The sequence below is a fragment of the Ambystoma mexicanum genome, chromosome 5q, assembly GCF_040938575.1.
Source record: "Ambystoma mexicanum isolate Mex_15411 chromosome 5q, UKY_AmexF1_1, whole genome shotgun sequence".
NCBI classification, from domain to species: Eukaryota; Metazoa; Chordata; class Amphibia; order Caudata; family Ambystomatidae; genus Ambystoma; species Ambystoma mexicanum.
In genome coordinates, this window is record NC_090933.1 from 125,692,511 (window position 1) to 125,719,687 (window position 27,177).

The 27,177-nt window shown below is 42.9% G+C and overlaps 1 protein-coding gene across 1 annotated transcript in view; it reads right to left on the bottom strand.

Moving 5' to 3' along the window:
- KCNG2 (potassium voltage-gated channel modifier subfamily G member 2) overlaps nt 1–27,177 on the bottom strand; it is a 1,266,507-nt gene that overhangs the window by 507,528 nt on the left and 731,802 nt on the right. Inside the window, exon 4 of the mRNA XM_069620646.1 lies at nt 12,363–13,189. Within this exon, the coding sequence (XP_069476747.1) occupies nt 12,363–13,121 (759 nt within the window). The 5' untranslated portion in view covers nt 13,122–13,189. The remainder of the gene's footprint in view (nt 1–12,362; nt 13,190–27,177) is intronic.

Sequence of the window (27,177 nt, forward strand, 5' to 3'; positions counted from 1 at the left end):
TGCTTAAATAAGGGATTCTGTAAGAAGTTGGCTTGCTTGGTCAATGCTTTTCCTTTTGTTCATCAGCCATAATCGAAGCATGGCCAGCAGCGGGTAATGCTTGTATATATCATCCATGTGTTGTACTGTTCTGCAAGGATGCTGCACACACTGAGCGTTCAGTATTTCACTCCAGATGATTGAAGAAGGCTTCTATGTGCTTGAGCTCAGCTGTCGATCTCGCACAGACGACACTCCATTCTAAATGTGGGTGCCATCTAAGAATGTTTCAGAGGTCCAGGGAACTCACGATGGAGGCATTGATCCCCGGATGTAGAGGACAGGGATATCATCCTTTGGCCAACATGAATAGCTTTATCCCACAGAAAGATAACTCACCATTATTAGAAATCATGTGGGGGAAGTCTTTCCAGACCAAGACTATACCTTCAGGTCCCCTGTTGTACCATTCAGCCATTTTAAGAAGAAGTAGATGTTGTCTGAATGGATTTGTCCGAAGAGCCAGGGCTACAGAGCTCACGCAACCAGTGGATTCCGCTTGAAGTTGAAAGATTTACCGTCACAAATTAAGAGGTCAATACATATTCAGAGGATAGGGCACCCTTAACATACAGAGAAAACAGACAGGAACACTTGGGGCAAAGTCAGCCAGAAATGGGGCTGTCTTGGACAGTCCGGTCAAGGACTCTCAGGGCCGATTTGTTCAGGTTAGTCTTCCATCAGAAAAATATTGAAAGGTTACAATGATGTCGTCCTCAGGTCCAAATGTTGAATCCTGAATTCACATGAATTATTACTGCTGTAATCTGGCTTACAAGGTGTCAACATGCAATTTTCTTTCCTGTCCAACTCTTTTTTGTAATTGATTTTATAAAAAGTAAACAAAAGGAAAACATCCATTCATTGAATCCTATTGGAAGCAGGTACAAGAAAATTGCCCTAAAGCTCCATGAACAAATATGCCAATAGGGCCTGTGGCAGGATTGCCAGTCTGAATTCAGAACTAGGTGCAACACAGAGCATGCAACCATACATGTAATCGATAACCCCTTTACACATAATTTATAAAGGTACCCCTGCCACTTGGTCCTGTTTGCTCTCTTGACTGCATTCTACAGTTGACCACAAGGCCCTCCCTACACGTCACACTAAAAGGATGGGCCTACACAATTCTGTACTAGCCTGGCTTGCCTCCTTCCTGGTGGCAGACAGGTAACAGCTAAGCCAGATGGAGAACCACAGATCAATGCATTTTCCAATCACATGAGGGGTCCCCCAAGCATCCGTCCTATCACCAGTCAGATAACATTTTTGCATGGAGCTTCTATGATCGCCCCTAGAAGACTCGGCATCTCCCTGCATCAGTGTTAACAGGAACACAGCTATTCAGTTGCATGGAAGACATCTCGTGGCTAAAACTCTGTCTCTCCTAATCCAGTCCTGGATGACAGGTTCTTATCTGAAAAGCAAATATTGCTCTCAGGAAACTAACCAATTAAACACTCATCCAATCATGGCTAGCAAATAGGGGCTTAGAAGGGTACACACTAAGCTTACTAGAATACACTACACAGGAGAGGGGCACTACTCTTATTGTGTTACAAATTCACTTTTATTGTACAATGACCCAATGGTAATAAATGACTTTGATTTTTGGAGGTTAAATGTTAATTTCAGGTGCAACAAGGTATAGTCTCTAGGCCGTCAGAGACTACAGACCATAAGATAAATAAGATTTCTTGTCAGGAATATTGTTCATCGTTGTTAACCTACATTTGAATTACACACCTGGTATTACTGAGTGATGTTGACGGTTGGTGGGTGATCCACCCTGACAACATTAAAATGAAAAAATGCATTTTTGTTGAATGTTGATTCTACTGACTCGCTTTTAAATATTATGGATGTTTTATTTTCACGAAAAGTTAACCTCATGGGTGTAAGGAGTTGAGTTAGACTAGTAGCTCGCACTTGCACCCATTAAAATCTCACTGGACTTAGGTCCCTTAAGAGTGCAAAGAGCGTTTGCTCTTGGCAACAACGGACTTTGTTTGTTTACACACTAAGGTTAGCCACAAGCACCAAATCACTAGTCCCGGGAGGATAGCTCAGCCGCAACATGCTCGCTTTGGAAACAAGACGACACAAAGCAAAACAGGTTCGAACCCCGCTCTGCGCTTAGAAACCTCTGCAATATTGCTCTCAGGAAACTAACCAATTATACACTCATCCAATCATGGCTAGCAAATAAGGGCTATAAATCGCGTTATAAATACACGACTAAGACATATTCCTGTAACAGCACCTCGATGCCCCCGGGCTGTGTGAGCGCTTTAAAAATGCAAAGAAGAGTTAAAAACATCGTCACAAAATATCCCATGGGGCAGCCTACCATTTAGTGTTATTACCCAAGATGTTGCTTTTTTTCAATAAGCTCTGACTTCATGGCAGCAGCATATGCTCTGGGAAGAAACACACTCCTATTTAGCATTCCTGCCTCAACCCTCACAACATGCTAAGCAGAAGATCATGCCACAGCCAGACTAATCGCTGCCATCAAAATCATGTGATCACATCTCCACCACCATCAGGCAGATACATCAGCAACCAAAACCAGCCTGAATAATGTTTAACACAGACTTTATTGCATATAATGCTGAAGCATCTCAGGCACCTTCACACCTCAGTGAGAAGTGTGTCATCTTTGGAGGCCTCGGAGGCGTAGGCAGGGTAGGACCTGAGCAGGCAAAGCCCCCCCAAAATCTGAAAATACCCACTCAGCAGCACTGTCTGGGCATTTACAGATGTTAATGTCACGTGGTGGGCACTGCTACATTAGCTTCAGTTATTAGCAATCCTGGCTACGCCTCTCCGCAAATGCAGGAGCCGAAACATTGCGAGACTGGAAACAAAGAAAATGTTAAGAAGAAGAAACCCAGGTACAGGCCTGCTATCCACAGGGACTGTGGAACCTAATTCCAGCACACATCAGGATAGTGTCATTCCTCCTGCCCTTTAAAGAGGAGCTGAAGTCCTTGCTGTTTGAGGAGTTTCTCTAAAGCTCGACAGGCCTTGAAATACTGTTCGGAGAATGCTCGCTCTAGTCGAACCGATAGCCAGCTGCGCCCGGACCTCGCAATTTGTGTACTCAGCTATTGTTGCACACTCCATCCCTTGCTAGCTAGCTTTGTAATATACAAGTACCATGAATGCATAAATGCGTCTGTTAATACATGATGTTACCACTCTAACCACATTGCGTATTAATTGAGAGTATGTTACATTATACAGTATTCATGCTGCGCCCGCCACTACCCTAGTGGAATTACTGCACCTGACCTTGCCCGAAAAGTTACTTTGACCCATCCAGGGTGTTGGCAGACCTTAGTCTATACAAAGGAGCAGTAGGGTTGTGGGCAGTTGATAAGAAAAGTCCCACAAATGTGTAGTTCGGCTAAGAGTAAAGTATATTCTGATGGCAAAAACTAGACCGGATGAACGAGGCAAGTATAGAGTGATATGCATAGTATTTATTTATTTATTTTATTTATTGCATTTTATAGCACGCCTAACCCTCAGGCATCTATCTGGGCCTAAGGGTTGTGGTATTAAAATGTACATAGGCATATAGTAAGGGACACTCGTAAGGGATGTGTCTGCTCTAGCAACGCTACCCCTCCTTAATCTCTGTAACTTTGTTTGCTCACAAATGCAATTTAGTACTCCACTGCCTTTGAACCAGGTATTTATTAATAATTTTACCGACTTTAATATCAAATGACTTATCCACAGGATAAGGTCTGGATATGCCCGGTGATGGTACATTATGGCACCTCTTCGACAAACCTACACTCTCTTAGAATACTACAGTAGTGATTTGGAGCATTGTAAAACATAACTTTGCATCCATTTTTCCTGCTGAAAATCAGTCCCTTCCTGTACAACCCTTTAGGTAAACAGCTACTGCATGCTAGCCCTGACCTCCACCCGACTTCAACAGCAGAGGCGTAGCCAGGATTGTGGGGCTAATGTACTTGGGCCCACCGCAGTGACATTGACATCTGCGCTGCTGAGTGGACATTTAGAGATTTTGGGTGGGCCTTGCCGGCTCAGTCCCTACCCTATCTACTCCTCTGTTCAACAAGTTAGATCTAAAATCAACACATTGCCAGAAATGCACTCACTGCCTCTTTTGTATTTATACACCATAGTTAAATGCCTACAACCTATTTATCCCGCCCCCCTCCCCTCCCTCTCGATCTATTAAGCAAAACCTGTCGCAGTGGCTAGTTATGGTGCAGATGTTTGGGGGCCATGTTAATGTTAATGTTAATGTTAAAGGAATTTGTACCACGCACTATCACCACCGGAGAGGTCACCTGGCGCTCTGGTGGCTCTGAAAAAGGAAGGGAGGGGTGGTTAGTGGGAAGAAGCTGGAAAAGTGCAAGAGAGCAGTGATGTGCTGTTGGCGGCCTTAGCCCAGTGGGTCTGTTGGTTGGGCCTGGGATGTTTTGTGTCCGGTAGTCGTTGTGTACTGTTGTGCGGGTCTATGTGTTTTTTGTTTTGTTGTTGCAATGTAGTGAAGTTTTTGCGGTTTGATGTGCTTTAGGTTTGTGGTTGTGTTTGGTTTGTAGTTTTAGAGGTGTATGCAGAGGGGGAAATTGTTAGTGCAGTAGGTTAGTTGCCATCATTATCCTGAATTGAGGCGCTGGGCCTCTGCAATCTCCCCAGGTGGGGCTCGGGGGCACCCCTGCATCTCAGTCCTGATCTGGGTCTGTCCGGCTTTCGAGGTCCCTTTCACAACTGGTCTCCTCCTCCCCAGTCTTCCCTTCCCACTCATACGGCTAGCGCACCTGCCTATGTCCACAGCTCAGTATCAGTATAGCACAGTGTCAGCAATCCAATGTAAAGAAAATAATTGTTTACATTGATTGAGGTGTGAAAAGGTACCCCGACATTTTTATTGCATTTGGAAGCTGGTCTGAGTTTCATTCACGATTTCACAAATTTGAAACCATACAAATTCTGGATTGCAGTGTCTTGTTGCGGGGAACCACATTTGACTTGCTTACCTCTGATATCACATATTCCAGCCCAAGTCTACAATATGTGAGGAGAGAATTTGCTGTACTGGGTCTTAGTGACTTATTCATAACACCTTCTTTGTCAGCTTTAGTTGATATCAATAATTTTGTTTTGAAAACACAAATGTTAAATTCTACCATCGATTCAATTAGGATTGGGGTATATGGTCAGTAACAAAACTGAACTCTGACCATGAGTTGGAGCATAACCTGGACAAATATTGTAGTTGGCTCCATGAGACCCCAAAGAGGGCTGTTCTCTTTCATTTCAGGGCAAATTGTCTTCCATTAGCTTCTAGTTTCCAGCTGGAATACCAAAAGTCATTTGAAGTCTCCCGCAACTTGTGTTTGCAATGCTATTTTGGTGGATAATATGATGCATTTTCTTTTTTTTTGCCCAGTCCTTGAACATTTAAGGAGGACATATCTTTTACCAACTGTAACAGCGTGTAATAAGTATTTATTTTCCCTTCCCAGGAAGAGTATTGCTTATGCATTATATTGTTTATTGAAAGAGATTTGTCGCTGAAGCATATGTACAATGTATATTACATTTGTTTTGTCTGTTATTGTTGTAAAATGTTTTGATTTTTTAGACAGTGTTAATCTTCAAAAAAAGGTGTTCATCTACCTACCTACTCTCTCTGCGCTTTTCCAGACTATGTACATTTTATTTATTATTTATAAAGCACTGAGACATGACCCATCGGTATAGGCGCTGGCAAGACAGATGACACTAAACAAAAACCATCAGGCTGATCAGGCCGGGGGGATTTAAGCGAGAGGCAGGAGGGAGACAATGAGGTTACTGAAATAGCAGTGTTTTTAAGTCACGCTTGAACCTGGTAAGAGAACGGTCAGGACTTCGGGTCAGGTGGCAGGGCATTCCAACATTCAGGTGTGGAGGCCATAGGGCTACATGAGTCAGTTTGGACCTGGGTGCATGCAAAAAAAAGAGTTATTAGATCTGAGCACTCTGCGTGCTGGTTGCCAGAGGAAACTATCAGATATGTGTACTAGGCAAGTTCCATAAAGGCACTTGTGCGTGATAGTCAGCACACAGAAGGTGATTCTAGATGCTACTGGGAGCCAGTGTAGGGCCTTCCTGGCCTCTGAGACATGCGCTTTTCCCATAGACCCTGCATGGGCCTAACAGCGTTATTTTGAATCATCTGCAGACGAAGCAGCTCTCCTTTACCAATGCCTAGTAGCAGGCTGGAACAGTAATCAAGCTTTCAGCCTATGATAGCTCTCGCAATAATGGCTCGAATACTGTGGTTAAGGAATGGTCTGAGTTGGGATAAGAGCTTGAGATAATATGAGCTGGAGGAGATCAGGTAATTGATATGCACTTTCATTTTTAATTCCCGATCCAGGAAAAATTCAAGAGTCTTAACTTTGGGGAGGCTAGCGATGGAACAGCAGGTAATTTGGAATTTGCAAAAGTCTGGGCTAAGCTTGTTCAACTGTGGACTTGTCCCCATAATCATAAGCTTTGTTTTTGAGTCATTTCGGGCAAGGCTGTTCTCCATCATCCAAACCTGGATGAGGGAGTTGGCCGAGTTGATGGTTTTGGAGTCTTTGAATTGTCCCCTAACAGAGGTACCAGGCATTGAATATCATCTGATTAGTTAGTAAAAGATACCTGGTTCTCATCAAGCAGTTTAAATAAGTGCTTGATGAAGAGATTGAATAAGGTAGGGGATAAATAAGCTCCCTGGGGGACTCCATATGACACCAGGAAGTCGTCCGCCATTACAGCGCCACTGAAGACTCTGGCTGACCGTCCAGCAAGAAAGGATTTGACCCAGCTCGCCGCAACTGGTGAAAAAGTGGCAGAGTGTAGAGTTGAAAGCTGCTGATAGGTCCAAAAGCATCAGGAGAGCTGTTCCACCTTTGACAAAGATCTGGAAAATACTGGCTTTCAGATCCAATAGTGCTGAATCAGTACCGTGGGCATCACAGAAGCCAGATTGCGTCTGACCCAGGATGACATATTTGGATAAGAAGTCTTGTACCTGGATGTAGGCTGCATTGTCCAGGATCTTTAGTAAAAACAGAGAGTTTGTAATGGGCCTGTAATTCGACAGGAAGTTAGGATCTAATGCAGGTTTTTAATCAGAGGGGAGATCCACGCTTGCTCAATGTATAATGCCACAGTGATTTACCTGAAGGATGCATTAATACATTTGGAGATCAGAGGAACACGCTGTTTCACACATGCCTTAATGGTCGCAGCGAGGCAAGTGTCTCCCTTACAATGATACTATTGCTTCTGTAACCTGACAGAACTCAAACGCAGGAATATTGCAGCCTGTCCCCGTTGCTTCCGAAACTAGCTACAGTGTTATATGTGCAACCCATTAATTAGCCACATCCTTTTGGATATTTTGCATTTATTTCGCCATAGCATCGTGAATGAAAGTGCACCAATTTCTTTTTTATCAACAGCTGTTGCTAGCGGGCATGGATCTTCCAGTACTTTAAGAACTTTGAAGAGCTCTTTTGTGTTGGAGTTGGTGTGTAGAGTCCTGTGATTGTACATAATGTTTTTAGCTAGAATGATAGCTTTTTTAATGTTCCTTAGCTGCAAGATTGTAGCTGTTTCTGTTTTCGACTGAGTTATATTTTTTGCAGATGTTAAAGGTTTTTCGTTTAAGGATCTTAATGTTATGTATTTCAGGAAAATTCCAAGCTTTAGAGTTGTTCTCCCTGACTAACCTGTTTTCTGGAGCCACAATGTCATCTGCATGGAGCATCATGTTCTGGTATAATTCAGCCAGCTCTACCCCGACTCAAACTCAGCCAGATTGTCCAGTGTGTTTTTGAAGAGGGGCGTAGTGCTTCCTCAGTGAGCCTGCGCGTGTTTCTCAACCGGATACAGATCCTTCCAGCTTTGATTTTTATTTTTCTGCTGTGCAGTGCCTGTAACTCCGAAATGGATAAAGAGTGATCCGGCCATGGGCGGACAATGAGTTCTACATTTTCTATTGCAGTTTCATAGCATGCGATCCAGTCCAGGGTCCTACCTTTCACATGTGTGGCCTCTCCGACATGCTGAGAAAAACCTAAATTTACAAATACAGCCTCAATGGTCGCTGCAGTGGAGTAAGAGCCATCCCCCGGGCCCAAGTTCAGACAATTGCTTGCATTATGTGTTATAGTATTGCTGATGACAAGTGGCAGTATATCGGCAGCCTTGCAGGCAAATATCTAGCTTGGTTCCTCTTTCTGGAGAAATCCCGTACCCAACTGGCCAGAGTACTCCAAAAGAAACCATCATATCGTTCACTGATGAAATAACCTATTTTTTCTGCTGTTTACACCTCCGCCTGTGAACATTACCTTGTCATATACTAGTAATCTTGTCACAATGATTAGAAACTGAGAGATTAATAATTCCAATCAACCCCCTCCATCTACTTCTTTCTCGTGAGAATGGTAAACACGTGTGTTATGTTAAATATGTCCCATTTTCCAAATACTGCCTAATTATTATGCAAGTGGTAAACATAGGTAATTTACCCTAAACTAGTGGGATTCAAACTTTTTATGCTGAGCACCGCTTGAGTAGAACTATTGTTGATAACCTCCCCACACAATGAGTAAAAATATTGTTGCTAAGCCCCCAGATGCCATAGTTGCTTGTACTTTAAGTCACGTATTCCCTTTTTGAAAAACCTCGCCCCTCCTGGACACAGAGACACCGCCAAGGGGTGGCAAAGAAAGGCCACAACCAACCTCATAAAAACACTGCCCCTCCCCCCACCGGACCGCCTACCTCTAAGAGTCAATGAATATGGCCACCCTAAGATTTCCATCAGGCCACCCCTATGAAAAATGTCTGGGGGTGCCACTGCCTGGACATCCTTTGTGGCCCCCTACTTTCTTCATGCCCTATTCTGTAAATATACGGCTCTGTGGGTTTAAATCAAATTTTGACTGGTGGAATTTTTTCTGGAATATTGTTAACCACACTTTTTTACCACAGAATGCAGTGGGAAACCCCTGCCCGCTCACACTTTCGTCTCCTCCCACCCCACCTCAACCAATATTCCCTGTTCGAACACGCCATCTACCGTTGGTGAAAACAGTCAAACAAAAATAGACCAGTTGGGTGTTACCAAAAACACATAAACCCAAAACACTCCGTATGATCCAAACTCCTAATTCAGCTGAATTTTAAATAGAGGTGTTGAAAATACCACTTGTATTGACTGTTTTAACACCACACTCCTATTGATACCGTTAGATGCCATGCTTCTCAACACATCTGATCGTCTCCTAAATGCCCCCTAATGTCCCTAATTCATGTAGACTGTTATGTCAGTCATCTGCCAATGGGCAATCCCTCACTTCGATCGGTGGGCCTTTGTCCCAACCCTTGCATCCCCTGATGGGTCATCGACCTCTTGCCACTGCAAACTCATTTTACGTTCACACTACGAGTCTCCCGTAACGTGTGCAGTTCCGAACAGAGTGCACAACCCGTGGACCCATAATGAGGCAGCCCAGACAGTTGCGCTACTCTTCAGGACATTTTCAAATCTTTTGCTGGTATTCAATTAGACTCCAAGCATCACCTACCATTAAAATAATTAATGTAATCAAAGATTCAAATTTAGCAGTCTGAGATTCTTTGCATGCTCTCTCACTGATGATGTCTCCATGAACCCGGTTACCTTCTATTTCACAAATCCCTTTTTTTCGCCAAACCTTTTTTCACATATTTTCCAGGAATTCCTCACCACCTTCATTAGATGTATTGATCTATATCTGCTCTCTTTCTTGCTGCGTCTACCTTTGTGGAGTAAGGCTGCCCATCGCGCGATACCACTCCTATAACCAGCTCGCGAATACCAGTTTGCCAAAACGGTACGACCAAGTGACATTCAAAGGTTTCTCAGTGTATAGGGTATAACCTCTCCAGCGCCTTGGCCACGAACCTCTTTAGTAGTTTTTCTCCCAAACCATGGACTTGAAGCCACCATTCTAATCTGGTCATATTTTAGTGATCTGTGTTGTGAATTTCCAACAAAAGTATATAGTCAATACAATTGTTTATTCCTGATCCTCCAACAGACGTGTTTCCTTACACATTTAGGCTTGGAATTTCCTCCGATCACTGATAGGTCAACAGTGTGTATTTTCTCCCTATCAGACAATCAAATCTACCGATTCTCCGACTTGGCACTTGCTTTTAATTTCTGCCAGTCTAGAATGCCAATGATATTTACATATACATTCCACTCCCTCCCACCACCTTAACCTCCCTGTGCTGACTGAAAGCCATCACTGGATGGTGTAGATTGAGCCCAGTCACAATTCTTAATCATATCAGTGAAGCCCCAAGGCATGGCCAATACCAGCGTTTATGGGCCGAACGCCTGAATTATCAGCCCAAGCTAAAGTTGCTGTGTTTGAACACCACCTTCCAGGTTCACAAATTGAAAGTAATTGGATAGACATGCACACGTGAAATCTGATATCTAGAAGTGCAGAGAAAACAAATTCCAAAATGGCTGCTGTGAAAATCTACGTGTCAGCTATGGGGCGGGAGTAGTCCCATTTTCATTTTCTATGTTTTTCTGGCACAGGAAGCAGACGATGCAATAAATACCCACACACTAAAGGCAGTGAATGGCAAGGGCCTGGGGGGAAGGAGTCAGGAGGAGCAAGAAGGATCCCGCTGTGAATGGTCTGTGCCAGAAAGCTACCAGGTTCTTCGGAATGTAAAACAATATTGCAACTATTGCCGGCAAGCCAAGTATCCTGGCTGCTAGCAGAGCACCATATTGTACTGCAGTTCATTACAGATAATATTAGCTTATAGAAATGTGAGGATATGTGCTAACCTGCTACTGGGCATATCTCATAAATGAGCGCATTTTTCTAAAAAAAATAGGCTGGTACTTTTACACCAGATAGATTGAGAGATGGCCTCTGGGTCAGGTGCGCATTATAAATAATAAAAACAAACAAACAAACAAACAAAACAAACGTTAGCTGGTACTAGGTTCAAAGGTTTCTGTAGGGCGTTACACGCACACACCCATTATCTCGTCATTAACATACCAACTTCCCACACATTTACTGTAGATTTACTTTTCAAAGGTCATGGAAAGTTCCAGTCCTAGTTTTCAGCTAATTTGTGCATCTCTAGGGATTGTTCATGTGGCATGTTTTCTTACATCTCTAGGGTTTTCTTTCCCCAAAAGGGTCTCATTAGTTGCATGAGGGACGTCCTAACAATAAGACAAGGTCTCGGAGGTACAACACAGGAGAGTAAAAAGAGGGCGAAGATAACGTGGAACTGTGAAGGGCAGACCACCACCCTTGCTGCAGCATCACTACAAGAATTGCCCATCATGCCTGATGTAAACTAAAACAGACATATAGAACAGCCACAGTAATGTCCGCACTAGACCTCTCTTGAGAACAAAGCACAACATTGATAAGCAAAGCAAAACATTTCATAAAGCATGTTATTTCGAAATAATACACGAGCACGCCTCTTAAGACATCAACTGCACAAATCAAGCTGGCTTCACACAGGATGATTTGGAGAGCCTGGCTCTATTAATATCACATACTTACTATGAGACCAGCACAACAACATAATAAATAAAAAATACAGAGGCCATCTGTCCACCCTAATGACACTTATGGTCAAACAGTCTGAGAGTTAACTTGTTTGAGCACTGTCATGCATAACCTCAAATGTCTTGCTAGCCTGCTAATGCCTATCTCTAGAAAGTCCAAGGTGGCACCCTCAACCACAGCCTGGCTGCTAAACCTCCTCCACCAGTATCTCCAACCCTTTCTGAGCCGGTAGATTGGGGCCGTCGCGCGCAGGATATGGAGCTGACCTACAGTATTGATGTCTTCACCTAGCAAGTAGTTCACCTTTGCTGAGAAAGATATCACAGTGGTAAGGGCTTGCCACATTGAAAAGGTTATATGTGATTTTACCAAAAACCTTTTATTCAAGGCATTTTTTACCAAAACAATTATATGGAAAAATATACTGATTTCTTTAAATGTTTTTTATTTGGGGGGGGCTTACTGCCCAAGCCCCCTTTATCCCCATGCTTTTAACCCCCCCAAATCCCCCCACCTGTTTTAACTCCTTACCCCCATGTATATATTTTTTAAAAAATTGTATTTTTTCAGTAAGATCCTTTGGGTAAAAAATACCTCAAATAAAAAATATTCAGTAAAATCACTGGATACCCATAGAAAACATCCCCTTAGAGTTGGCAGTGAATCCACACTTACCCGATCTTCCTCTTCCCGGAGATCCGGCATGGTGCTGATGCAGAGGCTGACTGCGGTGATAGCCACAAAAGAGACAGAGAGGCAGGCGAAAATCTTCCCAGGGATCCCTGAGTGTGGGTTCTCGACCATATCCCTGAGTTTCCTCATGCACTGGTCCAAGCGACTGCTGTTCTGCAAGGCACTTTGCGAATCTTCGTTAACGAGACAAAATTCCCCTTCGTACATCCTGGCCTCCGCCATCTCCTCTTCTTTCTGGCGCAGCTTCCTCAGGCAGCACCACTCCAGGTGCTCTTCTTCGATCCCCCAGTACACCAGCTCATCTTGGAAGGAGAGAGCGCACATTTCCCGGAGTATCCTTAGTTTCCCAGCGGCCATAAAAGACATGATAGTACGGAAGGCACAAGGGTTGCGGTCAAAGAAGAACTCGTTACAGTTGATGTCGTAATCATCACAGATGTCCATGATCTCCTCGTAATTGTTGCAAGATCTGAGTTTGACAAGTCGGGTCAACGGGCAGTCCTCCAGCGTGGTCCAGGGAATCCTGTACTTGATCCCACCTACATTGATGATAACATACCTGGTGCGATCTTCCAGGTGCCCCAGATAAAAGATGTCCTCCCCCGGCAGGAGAAGCTTGGCATTTTTGTAGAACAGTCCTTTCTTTGTTTCCACCTCGCACAGGTTTTCCAGATTTTTGAACCTGAAACCGGTGAAGTCGGGATCCGCTTTCCCTGCGAGCAATGCCATTTCCGAATACATCTGTTCTCTACATTCAAGCAGCTGCTCTTCCAGGAGAAATGAGGGGCCTGCAGCGAAATCCAGTCAATCTGAAAAGTAAAAACTCAGTTTAGAGTAGGAAAAAATACAATAATATGTTTTCATTTTGACAAAATGATCATGTGGGGCCACATTAAACAAACATTACACTGCTTGCTGCAAGTGCCATTTTGCACAGTATTAGTAGCAAGGCCTAAATTGCAAGTGCAATTTTGCACAGTATTAGTAACAGAGCCTAATTTCCAAGTGCCATTTTGCACAGTATTAGTAGCAAGGCCTAATTTGCAAGTGCAATTTTGCACAGTATTAGTAACAGAGCTTAATTTGCAAGTGCATCTTTGCACAGTATTAGTAACAGGGCCTAATTTGCAAGTGCAATTCTGCACCAAGACACTGTCCCTGGCACTAACAGGTCACAGTTTGCCAGTGATGCAAACATGGCGCTGATTAAAAAGATGCATGCAACTAATACACCCATGCGCGAGCGCCTCTGCCAGTGTGAACCTTTTGAAATGAGGCTCCATGTGATCTTTTGCACGGCCATCCAAAAACAGGGACATTAACATACTTTCCATTGCCAGCACTGGGATATGGGAAGACAAAATGACTGCTGTTGCTAGCATGATTGCATGAATTGGAGCTTAAAGATGACGGCATACCAGCCGATTAAAGTGAAGCGTGAAATACTTTCAACGAGTCTTGCATTTCTTTTTTTATTTTTGTATTGCCGTTTATTGTGCTCCCATGCGAAAGAAGTCTGATTCGTGCCTAGGTGTTCCCCATTGGCAGTGACCACTACAGCCCATTCTAGTTCCCCTCAGAAGGCCAGCCAAATAAGTAAACATCCTTCTCGCTAGACCACACTAATAGGCTTCTTTTGGGTCAGTAGCACTGTTACTAGTTGATCCTCTGCACATTTCCAATGCTAGTGTCCAAGATTTTTCAGCTGCTCACTTGTGGGCATCGAATGGTTCTTTGTGTCTGAAATTCGAAAATATAGGCAAGGTGTGTTTAACTGCTCACTTGCGAGCATGGAATAGCTCTGTTTCTCTGAGCGTAGAGAATGTAGGCAAGGTGTTTTCAGTTCCTCACTTGCGAGCATGGAATGGCTCTTTGTGTCTGAAATTCGAGAATGAATCAAGGTTTTTCATGATTTTCGCGATGATATGCCTCTTTGTTTCTGAACTTACAGAATGTAGATAAGGTTTTTCAGTTCCTCACTTGCGAGCATGGAATGGCTGTGTGTGTCTGAACTTTACAGAATGTAGGTAAGGTTTTTCAGTTCCTCACTTGCGAGCATGGAATGTCTCTTTGTTTCTGAACTTACAGAATGTAGGCAAGGTGTTTTCAGTTTCTCACTTGCGAGCATGGAATGCCTCTTTGTTTCTGAACTTACAGAATGTAGGCAAGGTTTTTCAGTTCCTCACTTGCGAGCATGGAATGGCTGTGTGTGTCTGAACTTTACAGAATGTAGGTAAGGTTTTTCAGTTCCTCACTTGCGAGCATGGAATGTCTCTTTGTTTCTGAACTTACAGAATGTAGGCAAGGTGTTTTCAGTTTCTCACTTGCGAGCATGGAATGCCTCTTTGTGTCTGAACTTACAGAATGTAGGCAAGGTTTTTCAGTTTCTCACTTGCGAGCATGGAATGCCTCTTTGTTTCTGAACTTACATAATGTATGTAAGGTTTTTCAGTTCCTCGCTTGCGAGCATGGAATGTCTCTTTGTTTCTGAACTTACAGAATGTATGTAAGGTTTTTCAGTTCCTCATTTGCGAGAGTGGAATGTCTCTTTGTTTCTGAACTTACAGAATGTAGGCAAGGTTTCTCAGTTCCTCACTTGCGAGCATGGAATGGCTGTGTGTGTCTGAATTTTACAGAATGCAGGTAAGGTTTTTCAGTTCCTCACTTGCGAGCATGGAATGTCTCTTTGTTTCTGAATTTACAGAGTGTAGGCAAGGTTTTTCAGTTCCTCACTTGCGAGCATGGAATGTCTCTTTGTTTCTGAACTTACAGAGTGTAGGCAGGGTTTTTCAGTTCCTCACTTGCGAGCATGGAATGGCTCTTTGTTTCTGAACTTACAGAATGTTGGCAAGGTTTTTCAGTTCCTCACTTGCGAGCATGGAATGGCTGTGTGTGTCTGAACTTTACAGAATGTAGGTAAGGTTTTTCAGTTCCTCACTTGCGAGCATGGAATGGCTGTGTGTGTCTGAACTTTACAGAATGTAGGCAAGGTTTTTCAGTTCCTCACTTGCAAGCATGGAATGTCTCTTTGTTTCTGAACTTACAGAATGTAGGCAAGGTTTTTCAGTTCCTCACTTGCGAGCATGGAATGTCTCTTTGTTTCTGAACTTACAGAATGTAGGTAAGGTTTTTCAGTTCCTCACTTGCGAGCATGGAATGGCTGTGTGTGTCTGAACTTTACAGAATGTAGGAAAGGTTTTTCAGTTCCTCACTTGCGAGCATGGAATGTCTCTTTGTTTCTGAACTTACAGAATGTAGGCAAGGTGTTTTCAGTTTCTCACTTGCGAGCATGGAATGCCTCTTTGTTTCTGAACTTACAGAATGTAGGCAAGGTTTTTCAGTTTCTCACTTGCGAGCATGGAATGCCTCTTTGTTTCTGAACGTACAGAATGTATGTAAGGTTTTTCAGTTCCTCACTTGTGAGCATGGAATGTCTCTTTGTTTCTGAACTTACAGAATGTAGGTAAGGTTTTTCAGTTCCTCACTTGCGAGCATGGAATGTCTCTTTGTTTCTGAACTTACAGAATGTAGGCAGGGTGTTTCAGTTCCTCACTTGCGAGCATGGAATGGCTGTGTGTGTCTGAATTTACAGAATGTATGTAAGGTTTTTCAGTTCCTCACTTGCGAGCATGGAATGTCTCTTTGTTTCTGAACTTACAGAATATAGGCAAGGTTTTTCAGTTCCTCACTTGCGAGCATGGAATGGCTGAGTGTGTCTGAATTTACAGAATGTAGGAGGAGAATGTAGGGTAGAGTGAGTATCCCCCAGAATCCTGCCCCAGATGCCCCTCAACTACCTTAAACGCTGTAAACAGTGTTTAAAAACAGCATTTTCTCCTGCGCCCTCGGCGCTCCAGTCCCCTTCCTCCTCCCAATCCTTCCCCCTCCTTTCCTCGGCCTTCCCCGGCCCAATCCGGCCTCCCAACCCGCCCCTCGCCCCCTGATTGGTCCACGGGCCAAATGGAAACAACCACGAGGAGCCTGGTGCCCTCGCCGGCACCTTCACTGTACAGGAGCTGGGCAAGGTGAGTGTCCCCCAGAATCCTGCCCCAGATGCCCCTCAACTACCTTAAACGCTGTAAACAGTGTTTAAAAACAGCATTTTCTCCTGCGCCCTCGGCGCTCCAGTCCCCTTCCTCCTCCCCCTCCTTCCCCCTCCTTTCCTCGGCCTTCCCCGGCCCAATCCGGCCTCCCAACCGGCCCCTCGTCCCCTGATTGGTCCACGGGCCACATATCACAAACCCTCCCAGGGCAGCCCTCTGCCCGGCAGCCCCCTGCGGCGAAGGGCCACCAAGGCCAAGGGCAGCTCCTACAATGGCGGCTCCAGAGAGTGTCTGCAGGTGTCAGCAGGGGAAGCCAATGAAGCCACCAGACACCGACAAAACTGTAAGTGCTGACATGGGTGGGGAGTAGAGCAATTACTGCACTCCAGAAAGCTCCTGCCACTCTAATTTACCTTTCAATGGCCTGCAGTATAATGTTAACCAGTACCACACCCCGAGAGAACCACAAAGATTAGCCTGCACCAAATCTAACACTGCACTTAGATGGTACTCTCAACCTTAGCCCGCATCGCATCTAGGTAGAAATAATGATTGTTAGCATATGCCACACTTAGATGAATCTCAAGTTTAGTCTGCGCCAATTCTAGACAGAAATGTAATTGTTAGCAAAAACCGCACCTAGATGGCATTTCAGAAATGTGATTGTTAGCATATGTGATTCTTAGCATGCACCACAATTACAATTATGAACCTAGCTTGCGCAGCATCTAGATAGAAATGTGACTCTAAGAAAAGCTGCATTGAGAAGTGTGCCCAATAGCCTATGTGTATTTAGAAGTTGCGCCCAATAGCCTCTATGTATTTAGAAGTGTACCCAATAGCCTCTCTGAGAAAATTACATTAAGAAGTCTACCCAATAGCCTATGTGTATTTAGAAGTCGTACCCAATAGCCTCTCTTGAGAAAACTGCATTTAGAAGTTGTGCCCAATAGCCTCTCTGAGGAAAGTTGCATTTAGAAGTCGTGCCCAATAGCCTCTCTTGAGAAAACTGCATTTAGAAGTTGTGCCCAATAGCCTCTCTGAGGAAAGTCGCATTTAGAAGTGTACCCAATAGCCTATGTGTATTTAGAAGTTTTGCCCAATAGCCTCTCTGAGAAAACTGCATTTAGAAGTTATACCCAATAGCCTCTGTGAAAGTTGCATTTAGAAGTTGTGCCCAATAGCCTCTCTGAGAAATGTTGCATTTAGAAGTGTACCCAATAGCCTATGTGTATTTAGAAGTTGCGCCCAATAGCCTCTATGTATTTAGAAGTTGTGCCCATGGCCTCTCGAGGAAAGTCGCATTTAGAAGCGTACCCAATTGCCTATGTGTATTTAGAAGTTGTGCCCAATAGCCCCTCTGAGGAAAGTTGCATTTAGAAGTGTACCCAATAGCCTATGTGTATTTACAAGTTGCGCCCAATAGCCTCTCTGAGAAAAGCTACATTTAGAAGTTGTGCCCATGGCCTCTCTGAGGAAAGTCGCATTTAGAAGTGTACCCAATAGCCTATGTGTATTTACAACTTGCGCCCAATAGCCTCTCTGAGAAAAGCTACATTTAGAAGCTGTGCCCAATAGCCTCTCTGAGAAATGTTGCATTTAGAAGTGTACCCAATAGCCTATGTGTATTTACAAGTTGCGGCCAATAGCCTCTCTGAGAAAAGCTACATTTAGAAGTTGTGCCCATGGCCTCTCTGAGGAAAGTCGCATTTAGAAGTGTACCCAATAGCCTATGTGTATTTACAAGTTGCGCCCAATAGCCTCTGTGAGAAAAGCTACATTTAGAAGTTGTGCCCAATAGCCTCTCTGAGAAATGTTGCATTTAGAAGTGTACCCAATAGCCTCTCTGAGAAAGCTGCATTTAGAAGTTATACCCAATAGCCTCTGCAAAAGTTGTATTTATAAGTTGTGCCCAATAGCCTCTCTGAGAAATGTTGCATTTAGAAGTGTACCCAATAGCCTATGTGTATTTACAAGTTGTGCCTAATAGCCTCTGTGAGAAAAGCTACATTTAGAAGTTGTGCCCAATAGCCTCTCTGAGAAATGTTGCATTTAGAAGTGTACCCAATAGCCTCTCTGAGAAAGCTGCATTTAGAAGTGTCCCGATAGCGTCTCTGAGAAAGTTGCATTTAGAAGTTGTGCCCAATAGCCTCTCTGAGAAATGTTGCATTTAGAAGTGTACCCAATAGCCTATGTGTATTTAGAAGTTTTGCCCAATAGCCTCTCTGAGAAAGCTGCATTTAGAAGTTATACCCAATAGCCTCTGCAAAAGTTGCATTTAGAAGTTGTGCCCAGTAGCCTCTCTGAGAAATGTTGCATTTGGAAGTGTACCCAATAGCCTATGTGTATTTAGAAGTTGCGCCCAATAGCCTCTATGTATTTAGAAGTTGAGAAAAGTTGCATTTAGAAATGTACCACACAGCCTATGTGTATTTAGAAGTGTAGCTGGTTCCAGTATGGTCTGGAATGCAGGGAACGTTTGGAAGAACATGTAAACCCACCATATCACACCCCACGCTTACTCTCTCCTCTACATCACCACTCAAATAGAACACAGAGATACTATGACACCATTCGGTATAACTGTTCTCATACCAATACTTCTCGCTCACTCCCCATCACTCTAAGTAAACACCGCTGGTTACACACCCCCCAGCCAGGCGTTCTCCTCAGGCCTAACGCAGCCATAATCGGTCTGGATAAATCCTGCCAGAACAAACACATACCCCTGATATCAACCACCACACCTACCACTAAGAAGCAGCTATTTCACGAATAACACACAAGCTGCACACATACCCGGTGCACACACGCGCCGTTTGGCCCTCCCCACTCTCTCTACTGACTTGAACTTCGGTTCCCAAGGGCGTTCAACCTACCAGCGCCTTCAGACCATACCAATGGTATATAAGGCGCTATATAAGTGCAAAGTAACAATAAACAATAACAATATGCATGTTTTCTGGGATCTACTCATTTTTCCGAAGGCTGAAGAGTGCTAGAGCTAGTTAAATCACAGAAGTTGCACACCTTCATTTCTGGGTAAAGATTTGAGTTTTATGACAATACTAAAAGTAGGTGTGAATGAGCAGGAAGAACTGTGCTCAAGTTGCCCTGTAATTAATGAGAGCATGCCTGAGTATTCTAGTAGATGTTGTGTGTTAGTGTCTGGATGAGACTAAGAAAAAGGACAACAAAATTGTACAAGCTTGTAGGTTTTACTATATCATTTTTACATGGTCTTTGATAGAGATTTAATATACCCTGAGCACAGAAATGATAACGTCGATCAATCACCAGCTTGTTATATGAACGCTCTTTACATTAGCGTCGGGTAGCAAACGGAATGCGCCGAGCTGTCTTTGATCGCTCGAATACGTAGCTCATGGTTGTATTGTTTTTCTGTTACAGCAAGCCTTTTTACTCTGCTACCTTTTCTTGAATTGCCTCAGATTTGGAAAGCACTTTCACTGCACTTTCTCTTCTATTTGGTGGCGTACAGGTCTCCCATTTAGTGGGTCCTTCTGTTCTGACTTCTCTGATTTACCTTCACAGCTATCTCATGGCATGTTTTTCTTGTTTAGATGGTTTTCAGTTTGTATCCTCTCTTCCATTGTTAGGGTGCACTTTTCTCTTTCATCTTCTCCTTTGCAGTCTCTTACTGTTTAATCGATTGCACTTTCTTTTTTTAGGGGGACTTCTTGTTTACTTTTGTGTTTGGGATTTTCTTCAGACTTCGCCCCGATGATGAACTCAGTCCAAAATTCTTTGGCAATTTATTTGTCTGCTTCCACTTAACACATCATGAAGAGAACCTTGTTATATTATTAACATCTAAGCACAAGATTGAAATTTCATTTGTGCTGAGCAACATACTATGTTTTAATATTTTAGTAATCTTCATACCACTTGTCAGTGCTCAGTACCAAGTAGGTGTTCCTTGATCTTTCTCTTGTGATTGTACACACCTTGTTGTGCCACAGGTACCTTCTGATATGCTCCCAAATGTGCATTTGAATAGTTTCTATGTTTGTTTTAATTTTAAGGTGGTGCCCACTCTTGCCCTTGTATTTAGACGTAGATGTACAGCTGTTTTTACTGAACTGACACAGTGCATGTTTTGAGTTATGTGTGAGGAAACATCTTGAGTACTTGACTTGGGCTTTTTCCTCAAGAGCAATAGAGGATTTTCTTATGGTGGTAAGGTTGCCCATGGTACAAATCCTCCAAACCTCAATGGAGTCCATACCAGGGAATTTATTTTATTTTAATATTTTTTAGATTTATTAAGTGCACTACAGCCCATGGGCATCGAGAATAGCACTGCCATTACCCCATTCGTAATCTGGCAGATTTACCATTGAAACAAATGGCTGCCACTGTAAGGAGTGAGTTTTGGGGATTTACCAACATTGGCAACTCATGGTGGGGTGCTTACTGTTCCCCTGAACTCCAAATGACAGCTGTAAACGACTAAGGCTAACCCAACACCCAATGTGCCTTTCACCCCTCAGTAACGATTTGTAGAAATGTAGGGGTAATCAAAATCCAAAGGCGCTATTGAGCCCATAATAATATTTGAAACGTTTATGAATAATTAAGCATTCAGCGTGTCCTAGATTGGGACACCTGCATGCTCTTTTCCCCCTACCCTCTGTCCGCCCTCCTTGTGCCCTCTACACTCACCATCCTGTGAGGCCAAAAACATTGGGGTCATCTTAGACTCCACTCTCTCCTTCACCCCTCACATCTTGGACCATACCAGAAGGCCAACTTCCAGCTTCACCTCCTCAGAGGCATTCTCCCTTTCCTCACCTTCCGCCAGAATCTCAATGTCTCCAGAGCTCTGGTCCTCTCTAGGCTGGACTGCTGCAACAGCCTCTTCCTCAATCTCCCTCTTTCCTCCCTATGGCCCCTTCAGTTAATCCAGAATAGGGCTGGAAGATGTATTCTTGGCCTCAAGCCCAGGGACTGTATCTCTCCATCCCTAAACTCTCTCCACTGGCTCCCAGTGGCCGTGAGGATCAAATTGAAGGCCATCTTCATCATCCATAAGGCTTTCTGGGGCCTGGGACCACGCTATCTCCAACTTTCACTCCCTAAATTATCCACTGCTACACCCGTCCACTCTTCTAATTCCAACTCCTTGATTGTCAAATGCTTCTCCAAGCAGAGAGTGGGGGACAGCTGTCTCTCTTCATCTTGGAACAGCCTCCCTGCCCCTCTCAGACTTGAGCCCGGGTCTCCTTAAGCTCCGGAAACTGCTCAAAACTTTGTTTTTCTCTACTGCTTTCCCTTCCTTGTTAATAATCCCACAGCCGCTGAGACCGATGGTCTGGTCCTCATGAACCTCACAGGATACCAGACTCTCTACCCAGTCAACGCAAGCACAGTCCCCACTCCCCCACTGCACTGCCCCCTGCAGGCCCCCTACCTAGCAGCTGTGCATCCCACCCTTGGGATTCGCCCACCCTGGCATTTATACTGAGACCTCCTCCCTTGGCTCCCCTTGGCAGTTCTCTCCAGGGCCCTCACTAGCACTTGTCCTTGCTGGCCCCCTCCACCCACTTCTATCTCCTGCACTTCACTTGCATGTCCGAATACCACAAGGCCTAGCAGGACCAAGATTGTATGTGTAGAGTTCTTACCAATGTTATTCACTACCCTGGTTCCCATCCCACTTTGCCTTGTGGTGCCTAGAAACTCTGTTGTACAGGCATCTCACAAATGCTCAATAAAATTAAAAACTAAAATAAAATAAGGAAGGTACATAGATGATACCTGCTACAAACTGTGCAAAAGAATTACCCTTTACAGACATATAATCTCTAACCGTAAAAGAGAAACATCACTTCTTGAAGCATGGGCATACACTGAAGGACCTGACATTTTAGGTACTGAAAGAGGATCTTCCAAATACAAGACACAGATGAAAATGGACACTCAGGTTTTTTAAGAGAATTGATTTAAAGAACAGATGTTTGAACAGAGACAATGGTTTCATGTCTCACTATGTTGAACGTTGAAACCTAGCTCATCAGAAAACATACCATTTGAACAATGAAAACTTAACTTTCAGTTCCATGTCGGTGGTAGCAATGATACTCCCTTGCCAATACATAGAAGTCACACAAAGTTTACACATACCTATGCAATGTACAGATCACTGTGCATAGCTACATATAGTGTTTTTTGCATAGTATGTTTGAGTGTTGGAAGCACTGCCGCCATTCCATATTGGGACATCAGAACAAGCAGTCAGGATTTGAAAATGTTCGTTTTTGGTGCATAGTTTTTCAGCCATGCAGTTGTGCCTTTGAAATTAATGTACTACAACACATGCTCGCTTTGCCTTTTTAAACATTGCACTCCAAGCTGTTTTAACCATTTATAGAAGTATACATAATAAAATAAATATTCATATAAACTGAATCCTGATTTGAGAATCTTTTTGTCAAGGCACACTCCATCTATAAGAAATGACTCACCTTTAAATCGATCTGCAATTCTTTCGGAAATGAAGTCAATTCCTGCTTTGAAGTACTTTTCATCAACTGATATTGAGGCTGTGAGTTTTCCGTTAAGCCCAGATACGAATACGGCTGCAGTAGACTTGAAGTCTAGGCTGGGTTTAGACATAATTATGGGTGAAGAGGTGGCATGGGACCTGAGGGGTCTGAAGCTCTCTCTGTCTTGTCCGGCACCCGTTTCTGCCCACTTACGTCAGGCAGTGAATCTAGAGAAAGTAAGGGGAGCTACAATTGAGGCTGTTCCTGCAGTTACTCAATTGAATGTTTGGGATATGTTCCCCGAAGTTATTTCACAAGTATTTCTTAAAATGGAGATGACCCAACCGAAGCTTTAGGGGTAACCCAGATTAATGTTTTATCATGGAATACTATTGGTTATGCCTCCTTCTCTCAGGAGCCCAGAAAGTCTGATATTTTTGAATCTTTTGATTTAATTCTTTTTCAAGAAACATGGTTAACCTGTATGGTGGGTATAGATGGTTTCTCTATTCTACAGCAGTTGGCCGTGGGCTCGGGGGCAGGTAGACCAAGGGGGTCTTTTGGTGGCCTCTAGAAAAGAAGTTTTTAAATCCTCTGTTGTCATTGCAAACGGTTTCCAGGGGATTCTAATAGTGAGACTGTCAAGAAGAGGTCCCTCAGATTGCTCTAATTGGATAGTGGTAAATTTATATTGGAATCATGAGGCCTGTCCGCTATTAGAGTTTCTGCATGCACTGTCTGATGGTTTAGTGGATTGCTCCTTACGATTCCCGGCAGATGACATCCTTATTGCCGGGTATCTAAATTCTCAATGTATCTCTACAGTGGACCCTAGTTCGGGAAAGCTTAAACAGAAGTCTAGTAATGGTAAAATATGGTCAGAGTTTATGAAGGATTGGAACCTCCCTATGCTGAATGGTAACATCAGGGGGCACATTCCAAATTCCTCTACCTGGCATAGAGGCTCCTCCTTCTCTACGATTGATTATCTCTTTGCATCGAGAAATATTTTTGAGAGTTGTTGTAGTTTGAATGTCGGGGATGGTAACAATGATGACCATGCTATGTTGAAGGTGGCCCTATTCTATGAGTGTGCTCTGGAGGTCCCCCGCTATGGTCAAGAGCTCCTCATTAATAAGGCTGGGAATGTAATTAGAAAGTTTCCAAAACGGGGTCAACTATTAAATGAGGACCTGAGAAATAGGGTGAGTGATCTATCGTTTCAGCAATTATCCGAGTTGTGCATGCCAGGGCTCTTTATTAATTTTTTATCTGATTTGACTCCAGTGGAGTTTGCCTCACAGAAACCCCATAAGATCCATAAACATTCTTTTAATGATCAAATCAGTATCCAAAAGCTCGAGATGAGGTATCAAAGATCTATCCTAAAGAATTCGGGTTTATTTATGGAAGCTTATAGGGCAGAAGTAGCTAAGCTAAAGAACAACTATAGGAATTGGCTTCGTGCCCATAGGCATCTGGTGTTACAGCATGATGCTGAGAGAATGCTCTCTGCTCTCTCTTATAGGAATTCCTGTAACTTCTGGTCAATGGTGGGAATGAATGAGGTAGCTCACCATCAGAAACAGGACTCAGTAGTTCAGGAGGGGGTGTGGCTTGATCATTTTACTAAAGTTTATGATTCTGAGGCTCCAGAGTGTGGGATGAAGGTTCTAACACCTAATTGGGATTTAGATTTCAATGTCCAGGACCTACAATTGTTAATTAAGAAATCTTCAGCCTCTAGAGCATCAGGTCTGGATGGTTTGAGTAATTCGATTTTGAAAATGGACTCAATAACCTGGGCGAAGGTCCTTCAGGACTCCTGGAAACATTCCATAGTCATACCTATCTACAAAAAGGGTGATAGGTCTTTGGCCGCTAACTATCGTCCTATCTCTTTGTTAGATGCAGATAGTAAAATCTTTTCGGGCATCCTCCTAGGGGAATTGGAAGCCTGGGCTAAAACAAAGGGAATTATCCCAAAGCAGCAATCTGGTTTCAGGAAGGGTCTATCTACTTCATTGAATGGGCTTGTTTTAAATTGCTTGGCTGTAAAGTCATTTACAAAGGGTGGCCCTACCCTTTTGGGAGCCTGGATTGACCTTTCCCAGGCTTTTGATTTGGTCGATAGGAATTTACTTTGGAAAAAACTTGATGCCTGGGGAATTCCTCCTGGTTTACTTTCTATACTGAGAGAGCTGCATTATAATAACTACATGCAGGTCAGACTAGGTAGATCGGGTTTACTCTCTAATCCAATTAGGATAACTAGAGGGGTATGACAAGGTTGTTTACTTGCTCCTTTGCTTTTCATTCTCTTTATGGCGGATCTAACCAATTGGTTGCATGATATTGATTTAATATCTCCATATGTCGGCAACACTAAAATAAATTGGTTAGCTTATGCGGATGATATAGTAGTCCTGGATTACTCCCAAGTGGGGCTACAACGTCTGCTAACCGCCCTAGAATCCTATGCAAGGATCAATAAACTAAATATTAACCCTTCAAAATCTAAGATCTTATTATTCAAGAGACCAAACAAAAAAGTAAAGAACTTTGTTTGGAAGTTGGATCAGTCTCCGGTAGAGGTCGTTTCAGAATTAACATATCTGGGAGTTGTATTAAGATCTTTTCCTACAATGAGTAATTTGGTGTCATCTATTGATCTAAAAGTAGTGAAATTATGTGCTCAGATGAAAAAAATCAATTCTAAGTTCGGCAAATTCTCTATTCTCCCACTTATAAGATTTTACATAGGGAAGGAAGTTCCCATAATTCTTTATGGATTGGATGATAGCAATATAGCTTTGGAGATAGATTGGGATGTAATAGAGTCTAGGAACAGGAAACGTACTTTAGGTCTGCCAGATTGTGTTCCAATTGTTAGTTTGCGCTATGAACTTGGTCTCTCGTCACTTAGATCATGGCTAGAATGGAAGTGGATGACTCTTTACAGACTAATCTTAGATCCTCCAAAGAAATCCTTATTTGAGGAAACTGCTATAGAGTACCAACTAGGGAACAATGTCTTCTTATGTAGATTGGGGCAAAAATGTTTAGAACTGTTGTCTGGCTGTGACGCTGAATTCCTTTTACAGAACCCTTTAAAAGTGAAAGAAAAAATGAAATTGAATGATTGGATAGACACTATTGATGATATGCGAAAAACAAAAAGATCAACTTCCCTGACAGTATTAGATAAACGTCTTTCAACCTTGCCGACTAATTTAAAGAAGTCCCCAAATCCTCGGTTCAGGCCAACTTTTTTGAGATTTCGTTTAAATTTACTTCCTACCTTAGAATTACTAGCTATTAGAGATAAGGAAGGGGGGATTTCACCTATCTGTGATAGGTGCCCTAGTAACGATCTCCAGACTATCAAACATTTGTTATCTAGTTGCTCTGGAACCTGGAGTATATGGGCTGGTTATTTTAATAGATTTGTTCATGACGAGTCTTATATTAATTCCGAGGAGTTTTGGGCAAGACTATCTTCTGGGAATGAGTCGGCCTTATCAATTGAGGTTGGAAGGTGTTTAAGGGAACTGAAGTTAGTTTTAGACTGAATTGTTACTAGTGATTTGTATTCTTGTTTTTTTTATTTTTTATTTAGGATGTTTATTGCTTTTGTATTTAGAATATGTAAATTTTTGTTGGATTGTATATTGTTTTTTCTTTTTTTTCTTTACTGTTGAAATGTGTTAGAAGTCAAATTGGCTAGCGCACAATACATAAAAAATAAAATAAAAAAGAAATATACATATTTTCAGTAAACTAGGCCCCTTTGTTAGAAAGAACTTCTCACTTGTGTGGGAATCTACAAAAGACTGGACAGTTTTAACTATGCACACGCAATAATTTATTTAAACAGTGCCATATTCCTAACTGCGACATAAGGCGATCACAGCACTGCATTCCTTGCATGTCAGCCTTGAAAAAGGTCTTTGTGACATTGAAAGCTAATGCACAATTTCATCACCACACAATTATTTCTGTTAGTCCGATGAAAGTTATCAAAGCTCAAACTTTTGTGTTTTTCTTAAACAATAAAAATCCACCTGTGAGATAAAAAAAACATATTAAAGGATCATTAAAACACTGAACCAATTCCTGGCTATGGAATGGAAAAGACTCAAAAAATACTACAATTTTCTTAAATAAATGTTGATATTTTAGAATGTTAAAAACTACTTTAAAAGTAAACTATTTAGCGCCTGATTCACTGAATAATTTGCACGC